Source organism: Macrosteles quadrilineatus, unplaced genomic scaffold, assembly GCF_028750875.1.
Source record: "Macrosteles quadrilineatus isolate MER2022 unplaced genomic scaffold, UCM_ALF_1.0 Scaffold_3__2_contigs__length_128488019, whole genome shotgun sequence".
In the NCBI taxonomy this organism is placed as follows: domain Eukaryota; kingdom Metazoa; phylum Arthropoda; class Insecta; order Hemiptera; family Cicadellidae; genus Macrosteles; species Macrosteles quadrilineatus.
Window position 1 is genome coordinate 47,411,751 of NW_026542596.1, and position 23,910 is coordinate 47,435,660.

Consider the following 23,910-nt stretch of genomic DNA (forward strand, 5'->3'; position numbering starts at 1 on the left):
GTAGAGGTTCAAAGATCTAAAATGCTTTAGCTATACCGGCTTATCTTAACGTCCGACTAGAGCAAACAACCTCTTGAGACAAGTTGCTCTATTTAAATTTTTTTTAAACTGCTATCTGTCCTGAAATAGTAACCAGGATGTCCATGCCGACTGGGATTGTATGCAAATCTAAAGAAACGGAGAAAAGTCTGAGAATTGTACGCAATTTTTGTAACAGAACATTTGAAAATGTCACCAATAGCCTATGGCCCAGCATTCTTGTATTAACTGCGTTGTGTTAACTTTCTTTTAGGTTTGTCATGTAGTAAGACAAACACGATTGTAGAGGACATTTACGTTGCTGTTGTGATGAGCAATAAATGACCATTTACAGTCATTAAAATACGACATCCACTGAACGCCTGAGGATGACTTCTGTATGAAGTCGAAACTAGTTGCGTGACAGAAATTGTAACAATTGAATTACTAGAAGCAGGTATTTAAACCAATTTATACATTAAAATACATTATTTGTTATAAATACAATTTTAATCAATTTTTTACTTGACGGAGGAAGGAAAATAGAACAAATAAACTTAATACTAAGAAGAAGCAAATCATTTAATTGCATTTTACCACTGTACAACAAAATAATAGAGGACATTGGAATGTTGGAAGTATGAAATTGACTGGCAATACCTTTGTATCAATGACAACATTGTCAATCAATCCTCAACTTCTTCCAATCTATAGTGTAGGCTTTGTCCAGGAGGGAACAACCAATTACCGAATCCTCCAAGGTACACCAAATGTTTATCCTCATAGGTTTCATTTGCCAACTCCATAAATGGGAGATCTTTATCAAACTCTATAGCGATGCAATACTTACTGTGTGGTAGCAAAACCACATTGTACCCATCAACAGTGAATGGAACCTCAAAGGTTTGCCCATACTCTACTTCCTCTTGGATAGTGAACTCAGTAGGAGACTCTGACACACGGCCTGGACCTGTAACCTTTCTTATTGCGACTGTCGCCTTGACAGGATGTGTCCAGCCTTGAGGATACCGTTTTTCTTTGTTCTGTCCCTTACAAACCAATGGCAACAGCTCTACAGCAGATTTTTTGGTGATGATGGAAAAGCATAAATTCTTTCCAGAACCTGTTTTCAAACGATTGATCAGTTTGAGTTCCTGTACACAAGAGGGAGACTTGGATTGTTTGCTTAGTCTTATATCCTTGAGCAATTTTTTCCTAGGTTCCAACTCGTTACTGAACATGATCGTTTCTTCTATCTTTTCTTTCTTCCCAATAGATTGTGCCACAAGTAGAAGTTCACTGTTGTTCAGCATTTTTGTAGAAGCAACTTCATTCCAGAACTGTTCATTATTCAAAGTACAAATCCTCAAGTGCTCTGAGATCCCAGAAAGCTGTTGTCTCAATACTTGCCCATCTTCACTGCCAACTGAAACAGTTATTGTGTTTTTAAATTTTTATATTATTTTCTCAAAAATAAATGTGCATTATCAAATTGGAACCCTACTTTCTGCAAAAAAAACCCTAAGTACTATGATCAGGTATGTATGTGAAGGAATACAGCAGCCGAACAAAGCAATGAAGTTAAAGCAATCAACAAATGTGACAGGCAGGTGATTGCAGGAAATTGGTCAGTACAGTACTTAAGTAATCTATAATATTAAAACGAAAAAGGTTTTTTTTTTTCACGATTCTGAATCAACCACTCGACGGATTTTCATGATTTTTGTGTTGAAAGAAAGATAATTTTGAGAACTAGGGAATGTCGAAGCCATAATTTTAGTTTAGGGTCCCAGTTATTTAGAAATTAAGTTTTAATTTTTGAAAAGTCTAGCAGCCGACGCTAAGATTCTAAACTAGCTTTTGGTGTAGTAAATTTGTTTAACATAACAGCTGCAAACATTCAGCGTTTGTAACACAAATTCAGCATTTGGATAAAATTAAAAGACATACTAAGGGTTGACTTATTTATACTACATGTAATGCTAATCATTGATACGTTCAATTCTTCGATAAGAGGATGACAGATTATTTAAATATACATAGGTAAAATACTAGGATGTTCAAAGGATTTTTTAAATAAATCTTTGCAATATTCGGTTTGTTTTAGCTCGACATAATTTTCTGTTAACTAACAGCTGGTTAAATATAAAAATGCTCTGTATAACTATGAGGTTATTTTATTTACTCTGATTCGTCATTGATTTTTAGGATATAAGTAAGATTAGTAGACCACCGAGAAAAGTAACACCATCGATGTATACAAGTCGAGGCTCTGTACACGAGTCTTAAAACAAGGATATGCAAATTATTATACTGCTCAACTTTTTTAGGAAAGGGTAGGAAAATCCATTTTTTACACGTTTTAATTCATCCTGGTTTGTTTACAATCAATGTTTTTGAATGATTAAACTTTGTTTGGATTAGGCCCGGAAATATTGATGTCATAAAGAAGGAGATCAAAAATCCTCAGGAATACAATTTTAAATTACCACCACAACCCAGACGGGGTTAATCCAAAGATATGCTATACAGATATGAATGACATAGATTGAGCACAACGTCATCACTGACCTAGGATTCTGCAATTAGACTAACCATCCTTTTATGAAATCTAAAAAGTTGTTTGGCGTGTGTTTAGTTGTGGTTACGTTTGGAGGCGCTGAATATTTTATAGTTTAAATAAATGAATATGGGGAATTACGGTGTACATTGATTCAATGTGGGTGGTTTAATTATTAAGTATATTAGAACTGATAACGAAATGGATAATAGACAATTTATTACGTCACTAGCTTTACTAGCGTGTTTTACGTTTTAAATTCCTTCAACATGTGACCAGTTCTTTTGATCAAATGAATATTAATATTTTATTTTTGACTCAGCTGTTTACCAAAACAAACTATATGTTGTTGTTTTTACTTTTCTTTGTTTACACTTATTTATTTAGCAATTGATATAAAGGATATGTGTGGACGATTCGTTTAATGATGTCAGGACACCAACGTTATAATTATGTGTACTGTGAATTTTGTTGGATGTTTTCGTTTTATTTTAGGGAGTTTCTATTCAGACCTACTGGAAATTGTGCATAGTATGAGTAATTGTATTGTGGTGATATTGATTATGGAAGAGGCAGGTATGCGATGGAATTGGAAGGTGATATCGTTGACTAGGCCTTATACACTTTCTCAATTGATAATTACTCTTTCTACTGTAGGCTGCTATAAAATTTTTCGATATACGTGTTAGCTAGCTGTTCTGATTTATACACATGTCTTCTAATTATGAACTAAAAGTATCTATCAACATAGGTACCAGTAGTGACTTGTTCTCTTCTTAATCTCAAGCAAGTCTTGAAATGAAATGTTAAATTTTCTCTCGGTCACGGTCCAACTAAGGTGCACTTTACTAATCCAAATCATACAAACTCACTTTACTCAAAGGGGGATAGGTGAAATGACTCTCTTTGCCTTGTGTTCTGGCCCTTTCTATGGACCTAGTTGTCATTTTAGCAGTCTATCAATTTAGGAAGATTTCTATAAACAGGTTTGTTGTTTTACACTACACACCTACCTTCTTAAAGTGATGAAAACTATAAAGATAAAATTAGAAAAAAACTAGACTTTTTAAAACCACACTTCTATTTTCAACAACTCATATAAAACTATTATGACAACAACAAAACAAAACCAAACCATATGACAATTAAATTAGTCAAAAGTAAATATGCATCATATCAACAGACTAGGAGATATAACATCCTCCCACCGAGTAGTATTACTACTCCAACATGAACCTTTTTGTAACTTTGATTTTTCTTCCAGCTTGTGTTTTAATTTCATCTTGAGTATTTTTTGTTTTTAAGTCCATCAATATTAGCTTCTTTTCTCACGTTTGTATCTTTTCATGAGACGTGCTCCCACCGTGGCGGCTAATAATTCCAATCTTGGAATTGTGGTTTTCTTCAGAGGAGCAACTCTTGATTTTGCAGACAATAATTGGACTCTTACTTCATCTTCAATTTCAACTCTCAAGTAAATAACTGTAGCATAGGCATCTTTACTTGCGTCACAAAATGTGTGAACACTACAACCATTTGAATCCATAATCATTTTACCTATCCATCTGGGTATTTTCACTTTTTCAAGAGCACTTAACTCATTATACCACAGTATGAATCGTTTACTGATGTCTGAACTTACTTCAGTGTCCCAGTCAATTTTCAAGTCCCACATACTTTGCAGAAGAAGTTTAGGAAACAAAGTAACAGGACAAAGGATACCAATTGGATCAAAGATCTTGTGAGATATGGATAAAATGTCTCTCTTTGTGATTCGAGACACGTCCAAATCTTTAATACAGTTCGTCAGGTTAAAAAACAGAACGTCCTCAATATAGTTCCATTGAACTCCCAAAACATTAGTGACGAACTTGGTATCTCCTTCTTCAATGACGCTCGTGGCATGCCATCCTCCTAAATCAAACTTAGCGGCAGCCATAACTTGTTTCGATTCTTCAACAAAGTGTTTTAGTTCCTCATAAGTATCTACACTGGTCAAAACATTGTCCACGTAAAAACTTTTACTCAGCTTCTTTACCACATTATCATCATACTCCTGAGAAGTCATAGATTTTTGAAGATGCAGATCAATTACTGCCCCTAGAAGAAATTGACTACATTTCACTCCAAAAACAACTCTTTTATGGCGGTAAACAATAGTTCGGCTTCTTTCATTGATGTCAACCCATAAAAACCGAAGAAAATCTCTATCTTGTACATTTAACGATATCTGTAAGAAGGCTTTTGCTATATCAGCAATAACTCCAAACTTCCCATCCCTAAAACGCATCATAACAGAAGGAATCAGTTCTATTAAATTTGGTCCATTTTCAATACAGTCGTTCAATGAGGGTGAAAACTTGGTCTTTGCTGATGCATCAAACACTGGACGAATTCGTGTGGTAATACTACTCTCCTTCACTACAGGTCTATGTGGCAGGTAGTGAAAGTTGTTGTTCAAATCGTCAGAAGGTACAGCTTCAATGATGCCATCACTTAACCACTGTTTAAAAACTGAGTCATAGTCTTCGGTTAAATTGTTACCATCCAATTTCTTTACAACTGTTGATAACCTCTTTTCGGCTAACTCTCTGTTACTAGGCAAAGGAGGATGACAATCAACCCAGGGCAAACTTACTTCATATCGACCTTCTTCATTTATAGTGGTAGTTTTTATAAAATGCTTTTTAACTGCCAAAGCCTTTTGCTCTTTGGAAAATGATTCACTTGTATCAGTAATGCCTATAGTGTCTAATCTCCACAGTTCTGATATGTCAGCATCATTAATAAACATTGATGTTACAACAGTGGAGAGTGTAGTTGAACCTGTACTACCACTAATTATAGCCTTACCCATCAGTGTCCATCCCAGAAGAGTTTCCATAGCCACTAGTCCAGATTTCAGTTGAATCATATTTCCCGTGAATAGTTTACCCGCTATATCCGCTCCAATCAAAATACCAATTGGTAGCTCGGTCTCATGTATGTCAGTCAGAGAAACATTTTTCTCTATAAGTTCCTGTATCCAGGGACCTTCGGTAACAGGTGAAATTTCCCCACATATGGTAGTTTGACTCAATACCTCAAAGTTGCAGTTGTAACTGTAATCTTGACTGGTTAGAAACACACGATGTCTGTTATGAATTACTTCACCAGATTTGACATTACCAAAAAGAGAGTGTATGATTGTTTCTTCTCCTAAGCTTTCGTAATTCATTTTTTCAGCCAAGTCCTTTAAAATGTAAGAACGCTGTGAACCAGAATCAAAAAGAATGCGAACAGTCTCAAATTGATTACTACCTGGGGTTCTTAATCTTGCCTTTACTGTTTGCAGAAACACTTTCACTCTGTTACTTGATTTATTGGCCAAAGCGGTATCTTCCACTACTGTCATTTCTTTAGATACCTCATCAACACATTTGCTTACACACTCATTCACCACTTCTTTGGAATGAATACTAGGACACATTATAGGATAATGTTTCCTTTTACAATTAGAACATGACAAATGAGCTCTACAATCCTTAATACGGTGACCAGGCTGCAAGCAAAGGAAACAGCATTTCTTTTCCTTTAAAGTGGACACCTTCTCAGACAATGGCAATTTCTGAGCAGCAAAACAGTTACTACTCTTATGATTCTTATCACAAAAGACACACTTTGTATAAGAGTTTTGAGTTTTACCAGAGGACATGAGGCATGAAGCTGTTGGTATGTCTATCTTACCTGGTTGAGTTTGAGATGACCTTTTAAAAGATTTCTCCTTCCCCGAGCTACTTATCCCAAAACCTGCCATGGCTAGACCGATTCTCTGTTCCCCTTCAACTTCAGACAACATAAACTTCATTAAATTGTTGAGTCTTTCCTGAGGGTCTGTACCTACTTTCAAAGGGCTTCTTTGCCAGGCCCTTAAGAGATCTTCAGGCATACAACTTTCAACTAACGGGTATAACATGGAGGAACATTTATCTGTTGTAACTCCCAAGGTATCTAATGCATGCATATGAGACTCAAGTTTGTCATATAAACTTTGTAAGTTCATTGTGTTCTTGCCTCCTAGAGCATTTTGTAAAACAATTTTCAAGAGTTCCCTGACATAAACCTCTACCAATAGGTCATCTTTACCAAATCTGGCTTTCAAACATTCAATTGCTTTTGGATAGTTTGCACCAGTCGGAGGAAAACTCTGAACTACATCAAAAGCTCTTGATCCGGTAACTATGGATTGCAATAAATATTGAAACTTATCCTCTGAATCAATGTCTGAGTCACTATGAATTTTGCTAAACTGACTCCAAAAAGGTAGCCAATTGATCAAATCTCCATCAAACTTTTTGATCTCTATTTTAGGGAGCTTAAATTTCTTCTTACTAGCATTGTTACAGCAAGATCCAGAATGAGCACTAACTACATCGTTACTTTGTTGTAGTAAATTCTGGACTCTTAATTTTACAGTTTCAAACAAAGCTAAATATTCTCCAGCTTTGATTGTTTCAGCTAACAGCTCATCTTCAGAAACATTATCATTATTCAATAACAAATCAAAGATCTGAGAATTCAAAACCTGGAGTTCATCAACCTTTATCTCCAAAAGCTTTAGAGTGGTTTGAATTTCAATTTTGTCTGTGGTTTCATTTTCAACTAAACTGTTTAGTTTGTTCAATGTTTTAGAAAAATAAGCCCTATATACTGTTCTATTTTTCTTTAGATTTTCCATCAAAGAGATAGGTGAAAAACAATATCCTGTCACGGTCGCCAAATGTTGTGTTACACTACACACCTACCTTCTTAAAGTGATGAAAACTATAAAGATAAAATTAGAAAAAAACTAGACTTTTTAAAACCACACTTCTATTTTCAACAACTCATATAAAACTATTATGACAACAACAAAACAAAACCAAACCATATGACAATTAAATTAGTCAAAAGTAAATATGCATCATATCAACAGACTAGGAGATATAACAAGGTTGATGTTATAGATATATGACCATTGACTTTCACAAAAAAGTGCTGTTTAAAAATTTCTAAAAGAATCATAATTTTTAATACTAGAAACAACTCTCTGGTACACACCTGTGGAGGCTGCTGATGATGAGGGAAGGAGGACGCTGAGGGCTGGGCTGTGGTGGGGGCACTGTATGCGGGGAAGGAGACGGGGGCTGGGGCCCCGCTGGACTCTTATACAACAGAGTTCTGATTTATACACACTTTTAACTGACTACTCCCGTATGTAGGACGGGCTAACGCCTCGTTACTCTTAAGTCTATTCTTTACACCACAACCTATCCTTTTTATTTATGATGGGAGATAATGGCTTGCATATAGGTTTGAAACTGTACTCAAGGAACCTCTATAGTATGTAACCAACCAAATATATGTTGCAAAATACGTCTTATCCACTTGCTGTACGGAACGTTTTCAATATTCAGTTTAGGTCCAAAAAAATTTGTTTTCATTGGGTGGTTGATATGTCTTTCAGGATAAAGGGCAGACAATGTCTAGACTTAAGTTGGAATCCTCAAAGCCAACTGCTAGCAAATATGTATAAATGTAACATATATGTTGTCCAATAGCTAAGCATCAAAACTTACATACTGGAAGACAGATTATCCTACGCTCATCATTTTATAGGACCCCACCAAAACTAACTTGACAAAATGGCTATCATGCAACAGTTTGTAAAACATTCATTAGACAAAACCATTTGTTATTCTAGGTGGCCTTAAAGTAACTGAGAATTTTGCACCTGAAGAATCAGCAAATATCTGACTCAATACATAGTATAGCTGTAGTAAAGCTATCTCATATTTATAAATTTGGTAATTCTTCTATGTGAGTAAACATAACATGAGACAGGTTTTACAACCCTACACTCTTATGAGCAATGTTTGCTTGTATGTATGTATGCTTGCAAGCACACAGAGCTTAAAAACGGCTTTGACACATTCCTTCAAATGTTGTAAATGATTTATTTCTGGTTTAAAAAAGTGATTGACGACAGCCACTATCTCAGGAAAATTTGTATTTCGCTAGACATCATTTTATTTGAATTTTACATTGACCTTATGGGTTGCCAAGTAACTTTGTTGGATGAACAAAATAACAAGGAAAACTTAAACAGAAGTCTTTTAAAATGTGTTTATAACAGGCCATCCACAGTATACTAGCAAATTACGATATACAGTACAGAGGGAAAAACATCAGTTGTTACTATGGAGCAACGATTACACCGAGCACTGAAGATTAATCAATAAAGGGGAAAATAGTTACGATCAAATATTGATTATTTGGCTCTCTCCTACCAAAACTTAATCCCCGAAGTACTGAGTTTATTGTTAGCAAACTTTGGTTGAACAGTGAAAAAATATTATATAATATATTTATTTTATGTAAATTTGAATTTAAACAAAAATTTTCAATCAGCTTTTTGAATTTAAATAAACTACTGTAAACCAATGTATATGCAAGTATAGGCTATTATAAACACCTGATTTTTCCAATTGACTGTAAAATACATTGATGGATTTGGATTGCCAGTTATATCCAACATAAGATTTATAGATTTATAGATTTATCCAACATAAGATAAATTGAAATTCCACTGAAACTTAAACAAAAGCCAAAATCAATCGTACCCTACAAAACATAAGTTACCTTTATATTGTTTTTACAATTGAAATACACTATACCGAGCAATAGCTCTGTCCCCCGGTACTATATTTTTTAAATCAGCAGGTTGAAAATATAACTGTCAAAACAAATGATGAAATAATACTGAAGTAGTTAATTGAAATGATTTTTTGTAGTGTAAATATTACTATTTTTTGAAACTTTCAACACCTTCCAATTACAGTGTGATATCAATTGTTCAATTTGGACTCTTTTTACCTCAAATTCAAACAAGGGTAATGAACAACTTTCGCCAGTCAGCTAAGTTATTTTAAAGTGAAGATCTAAAACCCTTATATAGCTAATCCTATACTGGCTTATCTAAACGTCCAACTAAAGCAAACAACCAGTTGAGAGGAATGGTTGCTCTATTGTAATTTAAAAATGCAGCTTTCTGTCCTGAAGTACTAACCAGGATGTCCATGCCGACTGTGATTGTATGCAAATCTAGATGAACAGGGGTCTAAGAATCACTAAGCAACCCCCATGTAAGCAACCAGAAAATTTAAAAAGATCACCAACAGCCTATGGCCCAGCATTCTTGCACTAATACTCTTATCATTCTTTTAGGTTTGTAATGTAGTAAGACAAACACAATCATAGAGGACAGTCATGTTGCTGTTGTGATGGCCATTTACAGTCATATAAATTTATTTTTTGGTATGAAATGTTACCGTACCCCTTTTAGCGTATTTCCCATATAGGGAATAAGCTATTACTGTAGTACTCATGGTAAGAACTGGACCCATGACCGATTTACTTTTTCGTTTTGAGGTCCCTAGAGGCCAAAAACACCATCCGTTAAAATTCATATATATATATATTTGTTCAATATAGTAGTTGTCACAGTCAGAGCATTTAATTTTGTAGATACCAGATATATTTTATTATTTATATATATATATTTATGTCCGTTAGCGCGATAACTCAAGCAAAAATGATCCGATTTTTAAGAAATTTGGTACAAACGTGTAAACCTACGTTTATTCGAACGAGTTCGCGATCCAGCATAATCGGACCATGGGAACGGGGGTTTAGGGTAAAAATAGGTTTTTCCCATTTTTACCCTAAAAACACCAAATTTCACTATTTCTTTCCAAACCATTTTGTAGAGCTTAAAAAAAAAAATAATTTAGTATATTGAACCGTTATGTGCCTAATGGTTACGGAGAAAATTCCAAAAAATTGTAAATTTAAAATTCCCAAGTTATTCTTATGGAGAATAATTCAACTGTTGCAATTTGCTTGTTTATGAACATATTTTGATCAAATTTAGAAAATAGATTCATTTTTTACCAAACTACAGTATTAACATTTTAAAATGAAAAAAACTTTTTACCCTCCCTGTTGCAGCAAACCTAAGTACTCGTTAAACTAATGTTATTTAAATAGGGAATAAATGTGATATTTTTAAGGAGAAATTTTTTTTGTGTAAATCCAATCAGGCAAATGGAAATTTGCTAAGACTGCAGGTTTGCTGCGGCGGGGGTATTTTGACTTACTAGAACAGGTCTTCATTCCTTATTAATTTGAATCAGCATTACTCTGAGGTATTGTAGAGTGTAGGAAGGAAAATATTAAATTGGTAACATGAAGATACAAATCATCTTATTTCAACAAACATTGTACATCAAAATAATAAATGTCATTGGAATGTTGTATGCAAGAGATTGACTGCTAATAGCTAAGTATCACTGAGAATATTGTCATCCTCAATTATCTCCCAATCTATAGCGCACACATTGTGGAGGGAAAAGACAAGGTGCATCGAACAGCACCATATGTTCATTTTCATAGGTTTTACTTTGAGGCATTAGAGCTGGGAGCTCTAAACCTGCAATCTCTTGATCAAACTGTATAATAATTTGATACTTGGTATGTGGTAGCAAAACCACATTGTACCCATCAACAGTGAATGGAACCTCAAAGGTTTGTCCGTACTCTACTTCCTCTTGGATAGTGAACTCAGTAAGAGGCTCTGACACACTGTCTGGACCTGTAAACTTTTTAATTGTGACTGTCGCCTTGACAGGATACGTCCAGCCTTGAGGATACAGTTTGTATTTGTTCTTTCCCATAAAAACCAATGGCAACAACTCTACGGCAGATTGTTTGGTGATAATGGAAAATATTAAACGCTTTTCTAAACATATTTCCGAATGGTTGGTAAGTTTGAGCTCCTGTACACAAGAGGCAGACTTAGATCGTTTGCATAGTATTATATCATTGAGCAGTATTTGCCTCGGTGTCAACTCGTTGCTGAACATGATCGTTTCTTCTATCTTTTCCTTATTTACAATAGATTGTGTCACAAGTAGCAGTTCACTGTTGTTCAGTATTTTTGTAGAAGCCACTTCTTTCCAGAACTGCTCATTATTCAAAGTGCAAATCCTCAAATGTTCTGAGATTCCAGAAAGCTGTTGTCTCAACAATTGCCCATCTTCACTGCCAACTGTAACAGTTATTTGTTGTTAATTATGACAATATGGTGTTTTTTTAAGGATATTTCTTGGATACCGGCCTACCTGAATAGGAAAAAGTCTATCCTAGCAAAATAAACACATAAGACATAAGATATTTAATACCGTTGATCATTTTTACATGAGATGGGCATGGTCAACAAACTTTGTTAACCTATGTTGAGGGATTTCAAGTTTGTTTTTATTCCTGGTATTGTGATTGTGTACCTCACGTCTAATAAAAAAAGAATTTAGATTTGTTTTTGTGAATATTAATACATGATAAATATACAAGTTAATAATTGTAGGAATCTTCAATTGTTTGAAAAGACATCTACTTGACAAATGGTTCTAATTAATTCTTTTTAAGAATTAGGGCATCTGAGACATTTGCAGAGTGTCCCCAAAGTATGAGACCATAAGCAATATGAGACTGAAAGAGTCCGAAATAGGCAGTCCTCAGATAGTCAGTAGAGATTATGGAGCTCAGTTTCCAGAACAAACAATTGACCCTTGAGAGTTTTTTAAACAAATTTACAACATGGTCATTCCATGTGAGCTTTGAGTCTATGTGAATTCCCAGCAGTTTTACAGATTGATTTAGATCGATGATTGATTTTGATTGATAGTTTTGATTTTCTGAAAGACTGAGCCAAATATTCTGAGTTTTAGTCTCATTACACAGCAGTTTGTTAGCTGAGAACCATTCTTGTGTTTGGTTTTGGTTTTGAGCTTATGTTATTCTGGCCTCCAAGAGGTCAAGGTTTTTACTACAAGTAAAAAACTTGGAATCATCTGCATAGACAATAGAATTTACACCTACATTTTTGGGAAGATCATTTATTATTACAATAAAGAGAAATGATTCGAGAACCGAGCCCTGCGGCACTCCCAAGGAGACATCACACAATGATGAGTGAGCACCCACAATATTTATATATTGCTTACGGTTCATTAAGTATGATTCAATTAATTTCAAGGAGTCGCCAGAAACACCATAAAAGTTAAGTTAAGTAATTAAAATAAATAAATAAATATTTATTGTCACATAACGTTTACAAAATATAGCAATGCTATAAAACAGGTGACATTGTCAATACAGTATACAAATACCTTAAAACTAAGGAGTTATAAAAAATAAAATAAACTAACGCCATGAAAATAGAAATAATTGTTGTAGACAATAGTTATTTGTGCAACTAGTGAGAAAAGTGAGCAATTGACTCACTCGAGAGAAATACGGCGAGTGAGGAATGGTTTCTCGAGTGAGGCAATTGTACTTTGAACTCGAGTTGCACATTATACTTTTCCTACAGTTACCATAAAACAAATAAATTGGTGAAGAAACATAACCTATTTTACACAGAAGTGAACTTTTAATAATAACATTTAACGTGAAGTGACAAATACAACAGTACAACAGCTGACCAGCTGATTTACAGCCAGTGCTGCCAACGTATTTCGCGCGCATACGACGTTGCCTGCATGTTACGCGCTCACTATTTCGTGCCTTCACGTTGCAAATCTGGAGTGAGACAAAGTAATTAGAGTGAGACAATGTTAACACTGATGAGCGAATTGGCCACTTTGCTTTCTCAAATCAGTGAGAGAACATGTACATTGTTAGGTAACTGTAGGAAAAATAGATAAACTTAAACATTGCATTTAAAATACCAAATAATTACACATCTTGATCACATAAAAACTCATCTATACTATAATATGTTTTCCTTAAGTAAGGCTGCTCTTGAAATGCTTAAGACTGTATTCTGTTTTTGAGCTCTTGAGACAATTTATTAAACAATTTTTTGCCCATGTATGTCGGAGTTTTTTCTACTAATGAAAGACGGTGCCGCGGATATTGAAAATTATATTTAACCCTTTCAGTGCTATGAAACGATATATCGTTGTTTTAAAAAATCTCTAAGGGATATAGAGAGGAAGGTTATTTTAACAAAAAGCAGCAAAACGGCCATTGGTGACCTGCATGTTCATAGGATACACTATCAACCACTTAGCTAAAAGATTCGCCCAATCCAATGATTTCGAGGTGTATGTCTAAACCAAGGATTATGAACACCTCACTATGCCCCAGTGGTTGTAGTATATCGCTACAAACACACAGGTCACCAATTATTTGCCACACAGGACGGGATTCGAACCTGAGCAGACGAATGCCACTGGCCAAGTGACACACGCCCTAGCCTTCTCGGCTATCTGTGCTTGAAGACCAAGGAGTCAAAAACCGGTATTTAAGCTGACTCTGCCGATTGCGAACAGATAGCGCTACGAGAATGAATCAATTGGCTACGAAATTACGTTTATTCCGTTCGTTTAACAATTAATTATTATTTAGGTTATTTTTAGAATTCAACGTTTTAATACCCCGAGACTTGTCGTTTGAGTTCTAAGCCACGTCTTTGGCGGGTGAAAGAATCAAGTCTTGGGAGCCGGCTGAGTTGAATAATCAGCTAAGAAAATTAATACTAAATTTATTTTAAACCTATCACGATAAATTATCCGTTCAGTTATATTAATTAGGTCCCGACGACTCTGTAGGAATTGTTTTTACCTTTTATTCGATATTATATCAATTATCAACGTCTTTAACTAATTAGTTGCAGTTTAATACGAGTATTTACATCAGATTGGCTTAAGATTGGATACTCGTCGGCCCTACAGAGACAATACAAAAGTTAGGCAAAATTTACCAAAACACTTTTACGAAGGCTGGGATGATATAGCTCCAACTGGGCGTCTGCAGGATTTCCTGAGCGCTTCTAGAGCTCTGAGCCTTCGATTAAATTTTAAATAAATTGATCAGTCAAAGCCGTGACAACTTTATATCGACCCCTGGATTTTTCTCGGCTCCTTCTGAGCACTCCGGGGAAGAAATTTTAGTGTGGCCGGTTCTAGGGGTAGGCCTAGCCTGACTTTGGTGAATACTAGTTTATTCCCCCCCTAGAATTTTGCGTCACAACTTTCTCTGAAACCTTCCATCCTTTGTTATTATCATTAAGTTTACATGTATTTTTATAATTATTTTATTCATGCAATAGCAAGTAAGGTGTATGTTTCACTGGAAGTTTATGTTTATATTTTATTCTGTTCAATATTTTTGGAAATAAAGTATATTTTTATTTGATTTGATTTGAACTCTTTTTACCTCAAATTCACACAAGGGTAATTAACAACTTTCAACAGTCAGCTAAGTTATTTTAGAGTGAAGATCTAAAATGCTTATATAACTAATCCTATACTGGCTTATCTTAAAGTTGAACTAAAGCAAAGAACCTGTTGAGAGGAATGGTTGCTCTATGGTAATTTAAAAATACAGCTATCTGTCCTGAGAAGTACTAACCAGGATGTCCATGCCGGCTGGGATTGTATGCAAATCTAAGCAAACGAAGAAAAGTCTGAGAATTGTATGCAATTTTTGTAACAGAACATTTGAAATAGTCACCAACAGCATATGGCCTAGCATTCTTGTATTAACTGCATTTTGTTAACTTTCTTTTAGGTTTGTCATGTAGCAAGACAAACACGATCATAGAGGACATTTACGTTGCTCGTTATGATGAGCAATAAATGACCATTTAAAGTCATAAAAATACATTATTTGTTATAAATACAATTTAAATAACTTCTGATCAGCATTGTACGTGTTATAAAAAATTTAATTACACATACGTTAAAAATTTTATTTACGGAAAGTAAATAAAAGAGACGTCTTATAAGACTTAGAATATATATTCTATATAGAATATAGTTACTCACAAGACGGTAAATATACAAAAAAGATGGTAAGTGGTGATCGATTTCGATTGGACACTCCAATCATCATCAGACCCAATAGGGGAATCATTCGCCTATTGGGCAGAGGAAGGAAAAAATAAACTTGGTACTAAAGAGGCAAATCATTTAATTACATTTTACCATTGTACAACAAAATGTCAATGGGATGTTGTATGCAAGAGATGACTGCTCATAGCTGATACCAGCTATATGACTACTTGTAGCTCATCACCGAGAACATTGTCATCCTCAATTTCTTCCAATCTATAGCGCAGGTTTTGTCCTTGAGGGAACCAAAAAGTGATGCCTAGTTCAGAGGACAGGACCAAATGTACATTCTCAAAGGTTTTATTTGCAAAGTTCGTTAATGGAAGATCTTGATCAAACTGTATAAGAATGCGATACTTACTGTGTGGTAGCAAAACCACATTGTACCCATCAACAGTGAATGGAACCTCAAAAGTTTGTCCAAACTCTACTTCCTCTTGGATAGTGAACTCAGCAATAGACTCATTATCACCGAATGGACCTGTAACCTTTATTATTTTGACATCTGCATTGACAGGATGTGTCCAACCTTGAGGATACAGTTTGTCTTTGTTCTGTCCTAAACAAACCAACGGCAACAGCTCTACAGCAGATTGTTTGGTGATAATGACAAACCATAAACGCTTTTCTAAACCTTTTTCCAAAATATGGTGGGTCAGTTTGAGTTCCTGTACACAAGAAGTAGACTTAGATCGTTTGCATAGTGTTATATCCTTCAGCAGTCTTTTCCTCGGTTCCAAGTTGTTATTGAACATGATTGTTTCTTCTATCTTTTCTTTCTTCCCAATAGATTGTGCCACAAGTAGCAGTTCTTTGTTGTTTAGTATTTTTGTAGGAGCCACTTCTTTCCAGAACTGCTCAGTATTCAAAGTACAAATCCTCAAGTGCTCTGAGATTCCAGAAAGCTGCTGTCTCAATAATTGCCCATCTTCACAGTTAACTGTAACAGTTATTTGTTGTAAATTACAACAATATGGTAGGTGTTTTTAAGGATATTTCTTTGGACTTGGGATAGCAGGCTTACCTGAATAGGAAAGAGTCTATCCTAGCAAAATAAACACAAATACTTCATAAAAAAAAAGAAACTAATTTCAATGTCACTGACAGTGTAGGTGTATTTTACAAGTTGTTTCACTTTTCCTGTATGGAGAGTCTTTACCTTCCTCCAATTCTAATTACAAATATAGTGGTTGTAGGTTATTAATACATATAATGGAAAATAAGACGGTGAAGGGACATCCTATTCCGTACTCAATCTCTCACCACTTACTACAGGTCTTATAAGGGAAAAGTGTTTTGAAATTTTTATATTATTTTCTCAAAAATAAATGTGTATTATATAATTGGAACCATACTTCCTGCAAAAAACCTAAGTGCTATGCTCTGGTATTTCTATGATGGTAATACAGCAACCAAACAAAGGAAAAATGTTAAAGCAATAAAAAAATGTGACAGGCAGGTGAATGCACGAAGTTGGTGAGTACATAACTAATTACTCAAGCCTATTCTTTACACCAAAACCATTTTTTAAAATTTGTAACTAGCAGTTGCCCGGCGCGCGTTGCTGCACTTAACAACTATTATTTTAAATGATAATTTGTTCTTTGCGATGAATAATAAGAGTACCAAAAATAATAATAGAATATTTTACTTAATCGCCAGTGGATAAGCAATGTTTTTTGTTATTTCATTAGGTGTATAAATATATATATGTTTTTAGGCGTACCTACTACCACATGAAAACACAACATACAGCTTTTCGTGTGAACAGCATGCATTTTATAAATTTAAACTATGATAGTTAGGGATTGCCCTAGTGCCTTATAATGTTATGTGTGTAGTGTTATAATGTAAAGCTGCATAGAATAGGTATTAAAGATAGAGCTTTTGATTGGATAAAATCATATTTCACCAATAGGAAACAGTTTGTCCAAATCGTAAACCTTTCTAACAACTTCAAACATTATTACAACTCTCAACTTTTATAAATTAAAAATGGCATGGTAATTTTTGCAACACGCACCCACCCCCTTGGTCTTTTTTGGCAACATTGTACTTCGTCAACGGCGCTCTGTCAAGTGGTGCGCCTGGCGCTCAAATCTGCAAACAGTTGTTGAAAAATCGAGAATTATCATTATGACGTCCGGTTTACCTCCGTTACTGAATTCATGTTAGTCAATTGTTTATGAAATCGTGTTCTTTTATGGTTACGTTTGGGGGTGCCTATATCAGCGCCCCAAACATGAAAATATCACTTTTATTTCAACTATGAATATATTGTAGTTTAAATTAACTAATATGGGAAATTACGATGTACATTTATTAAATGAGGGTGGGTAATTATCAAGGATAGAACTGATAACGGTATGGATAATAAACATTGACAATTACGTCATTAGCTTTACTAGCGTGTTTACTTTTTATATTCCTGCTACATGTGACCAGTTTTTTTTTCAAATGAATGTTATTTGAACCAAACAGCTGTTTCAAAACAAACTGTTATTGTTTTATTGTACACGGTTTTAAATTCCCGTACGTAGGACGGGCTAACACCTCGTATTATTTAATTTGAAATTTGATTATTATTTATTTAAGATTTGAACCACCACAAGTTCCAGTTTAGATTTTGATCTATTGTTGGACCTAAAAATTTAGTTTTGTTTGTTTTACTAATTACTTGATTTGTTCCGATATTTAGTTTATCAGATGGATATTTTGCCGCCTGCGGGGTTTTAAAATTGATGAAAATTGTTTTTTCTTGATTTATTGATAAATTATTCTGAGTGAAGTAACTAGACAAAGTGGTCATATTATTCTTAACTGATAGTTCTGTCACACTAAAAGTTTTATCTGATATTTTTAAAGTGGCAACATCAGCATATAGAACTAATTTACTTGTGCCAGTCGGTGTTGGTATGTCTGCCAAATAACAGTTGAAAAACAAAGTTGAGAGTATTGATTCCTGTGGTATGCCACTTTAAATTTCTAAAAGTTGAGAGTTGTAATAATGTTTGAAGTTGTTAGAAAGGTTTACGATTTGGACAAACTGTTTCCTATTGGTGAAATATGATTTTATCCAATCAAAAGCTCTATCTTTAATGCTATTACAAAAGGAATAAAACAATTGCAATTCGATGTATGTTACATTTTTAACTTCCAGATCTTTGTTCAAAGATAACATCCTTTAAAATACTACATACCTAAAAAAATAATTACATGCTTTTTAAGTTATAAACTAAATATTTTTTTTCTAAATGAACTTTAAATGTTATTAACTTTAAATGGGGGTTTAGATTGTTTTTTTTTTTAGGATAATACAATGGTGTATCTAAAGTAAAAAAAAATCTCCACATTACAACAATGATAGTATTTTGTGCCAGCACCACCTTCACCTAGACCAAACCCACTGATTTAGTACACATACTGCATTACATCGGCTGAATCTCGCAGGATTTTTATTAAAGTATTATTATACACAATTCTAAAGCTAATGAAAGCAGCTACAACTTTTGTTTTAAACATGTTTTTATAAAACGTCAGCAAAAAAGTTAAGGCGACAAAAATAAAATTATATGTTAAAAAATATATAAATTTTTACATTTTTATACAAATAACAAACAAACGGTAACAGCTACGACGAAAGTTAACTGAACAGAATTGTAGGAAATTGTATAACAAAGACGACTTAGAAGAAAGACCTTTAAAGACAATTAAATACACCTTTAATTAAAATTCAATATGTCGTTTAACAATAGAAAAAAACATGATTTTCAAAACCCTTACACTTTATATGTTTAGGGGGGCACAGGGGGGGGGGGAAGCAAAGGGGATAGGGATGGGGACTTTGGGCTAAACTCTTGTCTAAAATGGTAGTAGTCAATGGGCAAAAAATCAGCTTTTTACTAATTCCTCCCCCCCCCCCACTAAAAACACAGGTTGACTGGACTAACTATACTAGCGGATCCGCACTGCGAGCGCTCTTGCGCTCGACGCCGCCTCCCGTTTTCGGACTGATTCTTCCAACTGGCTGCAATTAAAATACGTAAAACCCATATAATTTTAAAGATTGAGATACACGCCAGCTTCTTATCTCAAAAAGCTATCTCAGCTAAAACATGTTTCTTTATCTGTCTAATTTTAATACAAATTAACTTAACACACGAAGGTTGAAATTTAAAAGTTAAAAAAATTTACATTCAAACTTAAATTACAAGAAAACTACTAAATATATAGATTACACACTTATAAAGTTTTTGTAGAGAATATTTTAAGGATAGAAATGGAGAAATAAAATTTATTCGATTGCTATTTCTGTTTGTTCTATATTTCTATTATTCTCTTTGTTTCTGAGATATTGATAAAATGATAATACCCCCGCCGCAGCAAACCTGCCGACTAAGCGAATTTTCATTTGTCTGAATTGATTTTCAGTTAAATATATTTTAATAACATTAGGTTTAACCGAGTACCTAGGTTTGCTGCTACAAGGAAACTAATAAAGTGTGTTTTTGAGTAAAATATTGATAGCTTAGTACAAAATAAATAAATTTGCCAAGTTTGATCAAAATATATCCATAAACAAGCAAACTACAACATTTGACAATATTCTCCATAAGAATAACATGGGAATTTGTAAATTTACAATTTTTTTAATTTTCTCCGTTACTAATAACCGAACAAAAATACTTTTATATACTAAATTATTTGTTTTTTTTTAAGCTCTTTAAAAAGGTCTAAAGAGAAATCGGGAAATTTTGTGTTTTGAGGGTCAAAGTGAGAAAAACCAATTTTTACCCCATAAAACCCCCCGTAAAGCCCCGTTCCCATGGTCCGATCGTGCTGGTTCGCGAACTCATTCAAGTTTATCCCGCTATACACCTTTAAACCAAATTTCATCAAAATCGGACAAAAATTACTCAAGTTATCGCGTTCACGGACGTATATATATATATACATATATAAAAATTTGAACGAATGGTGTTTTTGGCCTCTGGGGACATCAAAATGAAAAAGTAAATCGGTCCCAGGTCTAGGTCTTACCGTGCCACCTACGGTAATAGCTACTTCCTTATAGGGAAATTCGCTAAAAGCTTACACAAATACACTTAAAAGGGTGTGGGGGGGGGAAGCAAGAGAGGGAGGGGCAGTGAATTTTTAGAAAATGTTCCTTATATGATCTACTAACATCCATGAAAAAATCAGCCTTTCACTAATTACTTCCGACAAAGCACTATTTTGTCCCTTTATTGACTGGGCTACCAAACCTACTACATCTTAGTACACAATATACTGCTGTACTCCGACTGAACCTCGCAGGATATCCAATGAAGTTAGTATGATAATATATGTTTTTACAGGTAATGATTGCAGCTACAACTTTAGTTTGAAGAATATTTTAATAAATTATGGTGTTATAGTGATATAATTATGGTGCCCACTAGTTACACAAATATAACTATTTTGTATGACATTTTACTTCTTATTTGGCTTCCCCAAACAGGATGCACAATAAGCTCGCTTCAGTTGACGTGCTTGGACCACCCCTCTCACAATACTATACTACCCAAACAGGTGTTTGTTCCGTATTAATTCATATCAGAGGGACTCTGATGTAGTTGTTGTGCATTGTAGAAAGGAAACAAATAGAACAAATCAAATTGGTACCATAAATAGGCAAATAGTTTATTTACAAGGTTACCATTGTACAATAAAATAATATAGGTCATTGGAATATTGGATGATAGAGATTGACTGCTAATAACTAAGCATCACTGAGAACATTGTCGTCCTCAATTTTATCTTCCAATCTATAGTGCAGGCTTTGTGAAGAGAACACCATTGTGTTCAGTAGCATATGTTCATTCTCATGGATTTTATCTGCAATCGTCATTAATGGGAGATACTGATCAAACTCTACAAAAATGCAATATTTAGTATGTGGCAGTAAAACCACATTGTACCCATCAACAGTGAATGGAACCTCAAAGGTTTGTCCAAACTCTACTTCCTCTTGGATAGTCAACTCAGTCAGACAGTCAGACCAACTGGATGGAGCTGTAAACTTTCTTATTTTGACTGTCGCCTTGACAGGATGTGTTGAGCCTTGAGGATACCGTTTCTTTTTCTTTTTTTTTTGTCCCATACAAAGCAATGGCAACAGCTCTACAGCAGATTGTTTGGTATTAATGAGAATGGGAAAATAATTTCCTAAAATTGTTTTTGAAGGGTTGGTAACTTTGATTTCCTGAACACAAGAGGCAGACTTAGATTGTTTGCATAGTCTTATATCCTTGAACAAACTTTTCCTTGGTTCCAACTCGTTACTGAACATGATTGTTTCTTCTATCTTTTCCTTCTTTACAATAGATTGAGTCACAAGTAGCAGTTCGTTGTTGTTCAGTATTTTTGTAGAAGCAACTTCATTCTGGAACTGTTCATCATTCAAAGTGCAAATCCTCAAGTGCTCTGAGATTCCAGAAAGCTGTTGTCTCAATACTTGCCCATCTTCACAGTTAACTGCAACAGTTATTTGTAGTTAATTATGATACTATGGTGTATGTTTTAATGAAATTTCTTGGGATATCAAGCTTACTTGAATAGGAAAGAGTCTATCTTAGCAAAATAAACTAAAATACTTCATAACTAGGATTGCTTTCATAGCAGTGAAAGCCAGTTGAGCGGAGCAATCACGTTTCATAGTTTTTAATAAAGCAATAAATTAAAACAATATTTATAGATATAATCAACTATTTCATCAATAGATCTTATCGGTTTCTCTCAGAACTATCAACATTTATAACAAGTTTCATAAGTAAAGATGTGGACATTCAGATGTTAGGGATTGGGCATCTTTGGGAGACGATGTTGTTATTCAATGATGTCCCTGGCTTGTTGCAATCATGGTAGACTATGACTAGGTGTACAATGCCAGGGTTGGTACTGATTTTGGAAAATGAAATTCCCTGACTTTTCCAGGTTTTCCAGACTAATATTATACTTTTTCCAGGTATACCGTAAGACGATATCGAATAGTCAGAATCAAGAATTATTAGAAAAAATGTAGGCCTAAATAGTTTACTCATAAAACCAATAAGGAAAGAATTAAACATCTGGAATCTGGAAAATTAAGAGTACCAACTAACTTAACCTCACACTTTATATTCTACTTGGCCTTGACTTGACACTAGCAGATAGACGATACGGTGCTTCTGATACTGATATATATATTGATATTTTGCTTGCGATATCATCGGCTTATATCGGAACAAACATGTGATATTGGAAAAATAACTAGCATGCTTGTACCAGAGGCAAAAAGTAGTACCAAACTAAACTATTAAATGTTTCAACTAACAGGATAAACATTTTTTTATAAACTCCTACAAGTACAGTTTTTTTTAGTTTATTAAAGGTTGAATCAGTATTGGTATAAATTCAATGAGGAATTGTATTCAGTATCGTATTGAAATTGAAACGATGAATGTAGGCCTATCCTTCCGTACATCGCGGTACTAGCAGTGTTTCCATACGTGGAATTATTATCCCGAAAACAGGATTTTTAGAGCATGAGCGGGATTTAAAGGGGATGTGGGATAAAACAGGAGTTTTGGCTATGACGTCCGTTTTTATTTACTATGCTTTATTTTAGTGAAAAACTAACCCCAATCGAAAATATTACCTTAACAAAATATAATAGCAATGTTAAAACAACTATTTAAACACAATATATCTAATTTAACACTCAGAATTTAACATCAAAAATCTTAAGGGATTAAGCGGGATTTCTTAACCCAGTGACTGGGATTATATTCTTTTGGTCGTGTAGAAACACTGGGAGCTTGGTGCGTTCAATTAAAGCCAGCAATCAAAAGGGGGATGATAGAATGTCTGTCGATGTTCGATGTTTTTTATATCGATGGTAGGTTCCCGATGTTTTTGTTACATCAATGTTTTCGTCAAACTTCGGTGTTTTTGACCAAGTATTGAGGTGTAGATGCAAAATGTAGCATATCTGTAAAAAATGTAGTCTTTCAAGAGAAATTCCAGATTTTTTCCAAAATTCCCTGACTTTTCCAGACCAACAAAATTCCCAGACATTTCCAGGTTTTCCCTGACCGTACCAACCCTGAATGCAGTTGTCTGCTTGCAATATTGAGCGGAGCTAGTATATTAATTCAATGTCAATGATATATTTGGTTCGCATTAATAGAATGCCTATTTGTAGTATCCAAAGTCAATGGTACGCCTGGTCCACAAAAATGAAATGTATCTTTGCAGTACCGGTATCTTAAGTCAATGGTACACCTTGTTCACACAAATGGAATGTCTATTTGCAGTATAAAAAGTCAAAATTAT

The 23,910-nt window shown here is 34.4% G+C and overlaps 1 protein-coding gene across 4 annotated transcripts in view; it reads right to left on the reverse strand.

Moving 5' to 3' along the window:
- Positions 1-604: 604 nt before the first annotated feature.
- LOC128988607 (BTB/POZ domain-containing protein 6-B-like) overlaps positions 605-23,910 on the reverse strand; it is a 76,442-nt gene continuing 53,136 nt past the window's right edge. Inside the window, exon 6 of one of the 4 annotated variants that reach the window (XM_054410052.1) lies at positions 605-1,444. In XM_054410052.1, the coding sequence (XP_054266027.1) occupies positions 705-1,444 (740 nt within the window). In that variant the 3' untranslated portion in view covers positions 605-704. Of the gene's footprint in view, positions 1,445-10,855; positions 11,706-15,629; positions 16,496-21,281; positions 22,072-23,910 lie in introns of those variants that run through there. The other 3 variants (XM_054410051.1, XM_054410049.1, XM_054410050.1) reach the window with 3 other exon arrangements.